The sequence below is a fragment of the Nymphaea colorata genome, chromosome 1 (genome assembly GCF_008831285.2).
Source record: "Nymphaea colorata isolate Beijing-Zhang1983 chromosome 1, ASM883128v2, whole genome shotgun sequence".
Taxonomy (NCBI): Eukaryota; Viridiplantae; Streptophyta; class Magnoliopsida; order Nymphaeales; family Nymphaeaceae; genus Nymphaea; species Nymphaea colorata.
Window position 1 is genome coordinate 33,592,578 of NC_045138.2, and position 10,840 is coordinate 33,603,417.

The following is a 10,840-nucleotide window of genomic DNA, read 5'->3' on the forward strand; positions in this document are numbered from 1 at the left end:
TGGAAAAATCCACCACCAAACAAGACCGAAGAAGTAAAACTAGCATCCATTTCTCACCAAGTCTATGTACACGGACCTCCCTGGGGAAGCAAACTTTGGTCCCATATTTAAGACAATCAATTCGGCACATGTTTTTTGTTAGACCAAACCTTTTATAAAAGTTCAAGGCCATGACAATATAAAATTTTGACCAACAAAGAGCATGATAAACCAAAATTTTGAGAAAAGTGTTGACTTTCAAGAGCAAATTTACATTGATCCTTTCAGTCTTGAGGCTAATCCAATGAAGAATGCTACTATTACTGGGCCAGACATTTGGCAGGCCTCTGATTGGTGAAACCCTGGCGGTTCCCATGGACAAGCAAGTAGCACAACCCACCTTCAACCTTGCGGCGAAGGGATGCTTCTCATGTGCTGAATATGTCCATCTAGTCCACTTGGGGGTGTGAACCTTTACCGTGCTTCCACTAATGAAATTATGAAATCATTGGTTGAATAACTCTTAGGCTCACTATCCAGAGAAGATGAACCTATTTTTGAGGATTTGCCCCTGTAAGAATAGACTGGTGGTTTGGGTTGCAGCAGTATCGGAGAGTCGGTGCTCAGCATAAGAACGACCGAGGACATAGTGGGACGATCTGTTGAATCTTCTTGAATGCAGAGCAAACCAACATGGATGCACCTCTTCACCTGCTGTAAGTGACATGTCCATCCTAACGATTGATCAAGCAAGTCCAACCCTTTTTCTTCATTCCAAAGTTTCCATGCCTGCACAGCACAACGCAATAATCATAATGTTAATAAATATATCTGTTGTTAAAAGCTAATAGATGGTTATATTAATCAATTAGTACAGATGCACATCAGGCCACCGCCCCAATGTAAAAAAGGCTAGACCAAGCTCAAGTCACCCCCAAGATTGACATCGAATTCAAGCTAAGCAAGCGTATTCTCTGTTTATGGGCAGTAGTCAATATGGATCCAGTATTCACCAGATCTCTGTTTGCAGCTTGTATTTAGGGGTCTGCTAAATACACCGGACGGTCAGACCAGATGAAGACGAGGTACAACCACAAATTGCGAAAGATTCATGCCGTAATCTGCAAAACTGCAGCCGGTGCCAGGCATTCCAGGCCAAGTATTTACTTCCCTTCAGGCACCCAGCCCTATGGCCACTCTTTAGTGCTTGAAGAGCATGTATTAATTGAGATCTGAGTCTCGCAGCAACTGCGTCAAGATGCACATGGAAGTCTTGTACTGGACCGAAGACAATAAGCAGACACAGGCTCTCAGGTTTGACTCATGAATGACTTTCGCCAAAATGTTGAAACGCTTATTCCTTTTAGACCCGGCTAGACTTCTGTGGGCACCATCTTTTCTAAGATTTGTAGACTAACCAAATCGTGAGACATACTGATCACAGAGACCTTCTGTACTACCATCTAGTCGTGGGTTGATGATAATAGCGGTGGCAAATAAGAGTAACGTATAGATGCTTACATGCCCAAGAAGGTTGAGACTGTGCTCCGTGTCATAAAAGTTTGTCATCTTCTGTCCACTCACAATCTCAAGGATTATGACTCCAAAGCTGAAGACGTCAGATTTGGTGGAGTATCGGCCCTCCAATGCATACTCCGGCGACATGTACCCACTGCATTTTGTGTACGCCCATTGCCATTAAAAATTGCTAGAGAGAGAGAGAGAAGGGGCAAGGGGGTGTTGGGAGTATACTCACTAGGTTCCGACCACTCTGTTGGTATCAACTTGAGTTTGGTCACCACCAAATATTCTGGCTAGACCAAAGTCTGAAATCTTGGGGTTCATCTCCCCGTCCAGCAAAATGTTGCTGGTCTTCAGGTCTCTATGAACCACTCTCAGTCGTGAATCTTGGTGGAGATACTGAAGCCCTCGAGCAATTCCCATCACGATCTCGAAGCGTTTAGCCCAATCCAACTGCCTTCTTAGGGCTTCATCTGTAAAAATGATTTGCAGCCGCAGACGTTAAAAAAGACCCCATGACGTTAAGATTTGCTGGAACGTGTTTCTTATTAATAAGATCTGTTTCGCGGAGCCGAAAGTTGATTTCCAAGAAACTGAGGATCCTTTCTTTCACAAATGACATAGCATGCAACGAAATTTAAACGCCATTCTCAACTTTGTTACGATTTCTCAAGAAAAATATGGAAAAGGAAATAAGAGTGACGAACCGAAGAGGAAGGTGTTGAGGCTTTTGTTGGGCATGTACTCGTACACCAAAATTTTCTCATGTCCTTCAACGCAGCAGCCTAAGAGCTGAACCAGGTTTCTGTGTTGAAGCTTTGCTATTAGCTTGACTTCATTCATGAACTCCTGGTGGCCTTGCTGTGAACCCTTTGACAGCCTCTTCACCGCCACTTCTATCTCCCCTCCCAGCTTACCCTACAACGAAATGAAAATAAGCACCATATTGATTCAGTTCTTTCTTTTTTCTTCCAAAAGGTTCTCCGTCGACTCTTTTGAAGGGCATCAAATTTTATCTGAAATGTCCTTATGTTTGATTATATCAGATTTCACCCACAACTAGGAAACAATCTTTATCTGGGTTATACCCTAAACTAATGGAGACATTAGTTACCTACTGTATCGCTTCGATCTAATCCAGATCGATACAGATTCAGAGTTTGACAAGAGCAGATACAATGGCGTACACTCCTTAGATTAGTATTATGTTTTCACAATCTAGAACCTGAGTTTAGGATTCAATAAATCTGGAATAGATTGAAAAGGCATTAAAATCTTTCACTAGGACTCTGTCATCAACTATTTTTGTTTTCTAAAGGGTCAAGCCATATTCCACAGGTTTACGAGACCGCTTTGGAGTGTTCGTCCCTGGACTATTCAAGGTTCTTTATCCCGGGCCCCCCTTTGTCGGCCTACTCACATGAGAGGTAATGGCATAAGAAGGGCCCCAAACACGAGTTTCTGTTTTCGAGACTGAACATGCTTTGCAGTTTTAAGTGACTAAAAATTCAATCAGAACATGCAAATGCGGAGTGTCCAGATCCGTATGCCAAAAGAAAAATAGGTAAATCAAATTTTATAAAGGTCTTAAACTGAGCTGCTAATCCTTTTAGTTCACGAGAATTTAGTTAAACATCTGATTTTTCATTTTTTTTGTTGGTACATTGGTTGGCATTGTATATATAATGTACCAAAAAAATGAAAAATCAGATGTGTGTGTGTATATATATATATATATATAGAGAGAGAGAGAGAGAGAGAGATTACTTTGTAAACAGACCCAAATCCTCCCCGTCCAAGCTTGTTTGATTCTGAAAAGTTGTTGGTTGCTGCCATTATTACTTGAAAATCAAACAACTCTGGACCTGTGTTCTCTTTCATTTCGTCTCCTAGTAGCATTGGCTGAAAAGGTCTTTCAGATTGTGAGTCTGTACCACCTAAAAGCCCAAAAGTTCCCATTAAGCCTGAGGAACTGAAAAACAGTATGCGAGCTGAAACATGGTCTAAGTACAAATGCATATTATGGTATTGAATTCCTAACTTTTAAGGATGGAAGCCAGAAGGCTATATAATGGCCAAATTTAATTATTAAATAAAAAAAGGAAAATTCTGCTTTTCTAGCCACCTACAACTGCAAGCCAGACTGAAGCAACCAAAGCCAGCAACACCAGTTCGGCCAATAATGCAATAAAAGCATGATGTTCCGAGAAAAGGAAGAGTATGCTTTGACACATGGGCCGAAGGAAGCGACCACATGAATGATTCGGAAGGTCTAAGTAAATGAAGGAAACACTTACCGATTGCTTCAGCCTTCCAGCTCCTGAATGAATACACTCCTATTACAGCACAGAGAAATGCCGCCACTACTGTAATCGTAGTGAAGATCGTAACAATTAAACGCTTCTTTTGTCTATCTACAACAAAATAAGGATATCAGTTCAGCTATTGCATTCCAATTCGTATCTCTATTTTCTCTCTAACTAGCGCATTTTTGCATACACTTTTACAGTAACACCCATTTGATTGCAGAGCAGAGGTCCCTTTTGGAATCTAAGAAACATTCATGGTTTATTTTTGAGCTGGAAAGAAAAGAGGACTCGACCCAATTGTTCGTACAGTAACAGCATTTAAAGCCAATTGTCCGAGCAGCAGGCATCATGCATAATGCTCTAACTACATTCTGCCAAGTTGTGCAAGTAGGCGGGCCTGCCATGAAAGTGCCAACGTGCTTCCTTACCGGCTGCTATAATGGCCACCATTAAAGACTATATAGCTCTTGGGCCCATGGGGATGTTGTAGCAGCCACTTCTCCCCCAGAATTCCTAGACGGATACAATCTTCTCCTGGACTTCGCTTTCGTTGTGCAAGGAACATTAGCGGACGACCGCAGCACGGGACCTGAAGAAAGCAGATGTGCCACCTGCATCCAGTATCTACCCCATGTGATCTAGTTCCTATAACAGGGCAGCGGGTCCGCCAAGCCTTAGGAGTTTACATGTGACCGTGTTCATGAACTTGCAGAACCGGAGTACTGCAATTGGGCCTAAAAATGTACACGGTCCTGTGTATGTGCATCTAAAGAGCAGGGTGTGTGCATGAATGGGTTTATCTTCTGTCTTGGATCTACATATTTAGGTGACACATGTTAAGCTCAAAGGGGCCTAAGAGGGCGTTTGATGCAAAGAACAACGCTGTTCGCCTGTTCCACCATTCCACCGATTTGGCAGAACAGCGAGACAGCGTGTTCATCGGTGCATTTAGCAGCGAGAGTCAGTGTCTTATGTTTGCGCCCGCAGAACGAACTTAGTTTCTGTTCTACCCTCTCTGTATCGTGCATTAAAGAACTCCCACTTAACCAGGCTTCTAAATGGGTCCGTCCCCTGAGACATGAACCTCGAGTTGGAACTTTGCCATGGAAAAGCTTAAGGGTACTGAGTCGCAGAATTGAGACTTGATCATCCAAGCTTATTGTGAATAACCAAAGTAACAAAAACATAAATGACTAAATAAATTATGGTACCTTCACTTGAGCCTCCAACGCTTATCGTGTATGGCTGCTTCTCAGTGAACTCCAGGCTCGCCAGACGAATGTAAATAACATCACCACCGCCATCATTCTGCTGCTGCAGATTCAGAAGATCACCTTTCCATATCCAACAGCTACCACTCTGGTTAGAATAAGCCGTACACGAGCAATCTTTCAGGCATGTTGATCTGCACTTGTCACCAATTTCCATTATCACATAATTTGGATTCTCTGTGAACCTAATCCCTGTTAACAGCGCAAACTGATCAGTCTTGCACTGCAATTTTGTCTCCCGCAAGCACCCTCCAGACCAAGCACTCAAACCCTTGTCTTGAGCTAATGCTGGATGAAATCCTTCAAGGCACCTGCAGGGGTTCTTGTCATCATCTTGATTGCAAACTCCAAAAGCTCCACACATGGCATAAACTGCACACTGCTGTCTGGGTTGTGCCCAAAACACACTCCACTGGTTGGCCGCTTTGACCCACACCAGCTGCTTGATCTGCCCCGAGACATCCACCACAAGCTTTGTCAACCTTTCTGTTTCGTTGAATGTGTAACGAAAATAGCTTACGGTCTCATTTGAGAAGAAGCTGAAATTGTAGAGGTATCTGGCTCCCATCTCAGGCACCCCACCGAAAACTTGGCCATTCCAAAGCCCGGTTGTCCAGTACTGCTGTGTCTTCTTCCAGACCAAGACAAACTGGGCAGTTCCGTTTGGTCCATACTCCAGAGTGAAAGGCCCAGGAGAAGGGTCCAATGAGCTCTTCCATGAAGTCAGATATTGGCTTGACATGGTTACCTTGTCCAGTGCCAAGTTTTGGCCAGGCAACAGAGTATTTGCTGGATGACTAAAAGTATCCCACAGGACGGAAGAATTCATATCCTTCAGAACAAGATTTCCATTACCTAAAAGAACAGCAACCCTTGATGATGAGGATGAAGCTGAAGTCAGGTTGGTATACCAAAACAAGGATTTTGGTTTGGTCTGAATGACCAGGTTGCCATCTTCTGATATCTTGAACTCTGCTGTGCTGTCTTCAAGAGGTCTGTCTCTGTTGGCCACCCACACCACGTTGTCAATTGGGACTTCCTTGAACCGTATGCCTACGTAGTATCTGCTTGGGTTGCCAAGTGAGAAGTAGCCTAACTCAAACACCCCATCTGCAGATGTGATTCTTGTGCTTCCTGTTAGAGCTTGGCCTGGAAGGAGGGTGTCGGTTGCAATAGCAAGAGGATCCTGTAAGAGGCAGAAAAGCAGGAGAAGAAACAGCGGCTCAAGCAATAGCTGCGATAACAAGACACCCATTTAGCCTTCTCGCTCATTCATGATCTGAAACCAAGGATTTCCTTTTTGATTTATCATGCAGCGAAGCCATTCCTGCCGTTGGGGACTCGGCCATGTTGGTCTTTTATGTGCTGCACCAAACAACCCCCGTCCCTGTGGCGTCAATCCTCAAAATTAATACATCCGATGGTGTCCCTCAAAATGGACCAATCACCGGATTCAGCATTGAAGTAAGGGGATAGAAGACGACCAGGAGGCAAACCTATAAACCAACCAACTTGTATGCAATCAGATCTTCTTACTGTTCTTGTTTCTGAGACAATATCATGGTCAGATATAGGTTCAACTAAGTACATACCTACTTATCTGAACTAACTGGCTAATGATCAAACAAGGACCCAATTCGAAACTCACTGGATTACGCGGTGTAGCGGATTTCGACCCATCCCCATCCAAAACCTGGCTTTGGTTTAGCATTTAAACTTAATGAGTGTTTATATGCTAAAGATAGTAACTGTGTTCAGACTTATATGATCATCATTCTCTTCATTAAGTGCCTTTGGATGTGAGATTATGTTAAACTGATCTGTACACATGGATTTTGCGATTCAAGTGTGGCAGGATCGCAGGTTGCTTAAAGAGTCGACAATCATGATATCATCCCAGACTCAGATCGATCAACTTCTTAGGTGACTCTTTCAGAAGTGCACCCATGGAGAATGCAAGAACAAGTCAACCGTTAATTTGTTGCTCGTTCTGAACACTAGAACAACTCTGGGATTTTGAGAATTCATAGCGAAGTGCCTGATGAAGAAAGGGAAGAAGACTCGAGATGCACGAGCTTTGACGTGCCCTGTTTTTTTAGGTCCACAGAAGACAATTTGCGCACAACGGGGACGGGAAAGCAACAGTAAATGTCTTTCCTTTTCTCTGGCCTCCTCATAAATGAGGCTTACAGGAAAGGTGCCACAGGCCTACCCGCATTTAAGAGTTGAAGAGCAAGGTTTCCTTTTTCTTTTTCTGACATTTTTTACTTTACTGAAGTGAAAAAGAAGTGCGTTTAAACAGAGGAGGTAATTCTTAGTAGAAGATACAAGGCAGAAAATGTCACGGAAATTAAGCTGTTTTTCTTTAATCTAATGCTTCTTATAATTTTTTCCAACCCGATATTATCTTGCGAATGTGAATGGGTTGGATTCTTTCGGGAAAAAAAATGGTGGCAACTCACGCTAATTTGGTTTGCTAAAGAAAAATTCCGAAAGTTAAAATCCCATGATCTGTAATGTAATACGGGTTCAGATAAGTGAAGCCATTGACTCGAAGATCTTTTTTATCTTTTTCTTTCCTTGAAAGTTAGATACAGATTCAATGCCTTTTGGGCCACGAGGAACACGTACATATAAGTAAAAGCTCGTGCATCTCGTCATACGAGTAATTTGTATGGATAAACAGCACTCACTGTAATTAATTTCCTGTTAAAAGCACTCCTAAACAATGTTTATCTTGTGTAAACTCAGACTATGAATTCTTTCATCTTGGCCCAGCCAGCGTAGAATTATAATTAGCTCATTCTGTTTGGGTGTTTTTCTTATTAATGCATATTATACGTGCATTTCCTCGTATATATGTAAACTCACGTGTGCAATTTATTAGTTCCTGAAACGTTTCGTGAAAAGGGTCTCTCCCACAACATTGAAGCCCAACGATTCAGCTATTTTACCTCTCAAAGCAACGGATTTTAACTGTTCAATTACCATGTTGATAAGAAATTCTTGTGAGATCACTTTTGGTTTAATTTCTGATCACTTTCTAAACGATTAATGTACTGATTTTTTCTGCACTGATCCTTTCTGATTCGGTAGGCCAGGGAGAAACAAAGAATTCCAGTTCCATGTATGCTGCAGACTTTCTACTTGGTGAAACGCTCGACATTCTCACGATTTTAAGAAGTACGACCAGTGTTAATGCTGAGACAGAAGATACTCCTTTTTGAAAATCTGTGTTCATGATAACTCACTGTTGGGGGCACTAGTTAAAAAAATGTGAATACAATTCCCCTCGTTCATTTTTCCGTATCTTTGTTTCCGCTCGGAGGGATCAGTCTGTAACTGTTCCATGAATCTTCATATATAAAACACTTAGAACACTTATTTAAAGTGTTTGATGAATCTGCTTCAATTTTTTTAACATATTACAGAACAATTACAGGTTCTAGTAACATGGGAATAAGATGAGTAAATGCCAATATTTTTTTGTCTGTGTACAAGCACCGTGATTTGCTGGGCTCTTTGATCCTTTCCGTCTTCATCACAAGGGCCACCAAAGGAATGGTCTCTGATAAATTCAAGCACTACTTTCAATATTAAATACCTTGGTAGGTGTTCTTTCTCAAGGAAATTAAGGACTGATAGTCAAGTTTTCCGGGCATTAAAAGGCTTCTCCTTTACTGTCTTGTTCATATGTTTTCTCCTTGTAAAATCAGTCCAACTTAATAAATTAATCCTGACTAATACATGAGGCCGCAACTTAACTATGTGATGGCAATTTGTCGAACGAGACCACAAACTAACTTATGCAATATGAATCCCTTTCTGGGAATACTTACAACTTGTGCATATCCGTGACGCGTAATAGAATTTTGAAACTATAGATTCAATTATTCAAGCTCATTGAAATAACTTGTTTTAGATAGGTATAGTTGCATAATCTTCTTTCAGAAATTACTTCAAGAAAATTTTACAAAACATTCTTTAGTTTTGTGAAAAATTTTGAACAGTAGGGTTTAAGTTTCCATAAGTTCTCCATAGCATGTCTGATTTCTTAAAAAACTACCCAATGCATGTCTAATTTTTTGGAAAAAGAAAGTAGAAATGAAACGCAAAGTTGGAAAGAGCAAACAAATTTGTTAACTGGAAACTCCAAAGTCCTGTAAGGTGGCCTTTTTTATTTTTATTTTTTTTTTAATCTTTCGTCTTCTTTCTCGATTTGGTTAAACTGTTCGAATTTTTAATGATCACTTGGATGTTCATAAGGTTAAACTATTGTTCTCTTTTCTTCTTTCTTTTAACTTTGTTGGCCGTTGTCAAGTGCACCGATATCATTCGATTTCTTAAATCATAATTCTGAGGAACAAAAGACCGAGTCACTCGACTCCACAATGTATTGCTCTCAACTTGTTTAGTTTCTCGAAGCAATCTAACTCGCGATAGAAACTTTCCTCCACTTTCGCATGTAGCTGTCGACATATTTAAGCCAAAAAATATTGATTCTGTTCTTAATCTTAAAAGTAAGGCGGCTGATACGTACCAGTTTACAAAAGATTGATATCTATAGGACTAGATCGGAAGTATAAAATACGTTTTGTAAAGTACCAAAAATAATTATCTTGTCTTCTTCATCTCATAAAATTCATCCCAGATATCCCATTTTCATTTTTTTTTAATTTCCCATTTATATTGCATCTGTCAGTAGGATTAGTTTTTATCTCTCTGAGAGAGACAGAGATATTGAAATCCAGCTGTCTGCATTGAAAGTGCCATGCAAGCATTAGGTTTACGGTATATATACTAGTTCTTTATACTGCATTTACCCATAGCTTTTAAATATTTAGATATCTGGCAACATTCGGCAGCCCGCTGATACTCAATTCTATGTTACATGTGCACCTACCAATATTTTAAGCTGTTTCATATAAATTAAAACATATCAATAGATGCAAAGTATATGAAAATATGGGGATGAAAACTCATTGAAACTTCAATGAATATACTGTTTTGAATTTTATAATTCGAGAAAGCATTAAGGCTGCTATTTTGAAATATTATACAATTTAATTTGTGCCTTAAGTCATATAAATATAACTGAATGCATATAGAATAGCACCCATGGTGCTTGCGGGGTAATTAGACACTCAAAGGCGCTAGAGAAACTAAAAGGCGGTTTTGTATCATTATTCGAGGTCGACTTTTGTTGGTAATGTTACTTTCATTTTTCTTAATTTTGTACTTTTTATTTTTAATTTAGTAGAAATCACGGTATTCAAATTTTTAATTAAATCCAGTTCGCTCTTTCAAATCATCCAGTTTGTTTGATATTTAAAGAGAAAAAACAAACAAACAAACCTAATAACCAATTTTAATACGAAAAAGAAAAAAAAAAAACCCTGGTCAGCTTAATTATAGCCTGGTTAAATCAAGCTCCAACTTGTAAAAATATCATTCATATCTATGTCTTTGTTTAATTAGATAACTTCCATTTGGCTTGTGTTTCTGCTTCATTCATCTCTACTGTGTTGAAATTGGTGGGTGGGTAGGAATCAAGGATGATTGAAGCATCTTCCTCATGAAAAAAAAAAAAAAAAACACAAGTACATTGTGGGCAGATAAATCCAAAGCATTTGCAACTACTACCACAAAATAATCTAATGAGTTGAAGTAAACGTTTCAACTAATATATAGAAGATTGGAGGAAACTAAAAAAAAAAGATTAAACTTCATGGATGAAGCCTTTCATTTTGAATCGTTCCA

General features: G+C 40.1%; 1 protein-coding gene across 1 annotated transcript; it reads right to left on the reverse strand.

The window, feature by feature from the left end:
* Positions 1–69: 69 nt before the first annotated feature.
* Positions 70–6,576, reverse strand: LOC116255766 (G-type lectin S-receptor-like serine/threonine-protein kinase At4g27290). The gene is made up of 7 exons (XM_031631753.2): positions 5,021–6,576; positions 3,798–3,914; positions 3,268–3,437; positions 2,208–2,418; positions 1,736–1,973; positions 1,501–1,651; positions 70–768 (listed from the first exon to the last, which is right to left on the reverse strand). The coding sequence occupies exons 1-7, from the start codon at positions 6,333–6,335 to the stop codon at positions 454–456; spliced, it is 2,517 nt and encodes an 838-aa protein (XP_031487613.1). The 5' UTR covers positions 6,336–6,576; the 3' UTR covers positions 70–453.
* Positions 6,577–10,840: the final 4,264 nt, after the last annotated feature.

Excerpts from the sequence above, each read along its gene's own strand:
- LOC116255766 (XM_031631753.2), bottom strand. The coding sequence starts at position 6,335 with ATGGGTGTCTTGTTATCGCAGCTATTGCTTGAGCCGCTGTTTCTTCTC. Across the intron at positions 3,915-5,020 it reads CGTTGGAGGCTCAAGTGAAG|ATAGACAAAAGAAGCGTTTA; the intron begins GTACCATAATTT and ends ATTTTGTTGTAG. Across the intron at positions 2,419-3,267 it reads GATTTGGGTCTGTTTACAAA|GGTAAGCTGGGAGGGGAGAT; the intron begins GTAATCTCTCTC and ends ATTTCGTTGTAG.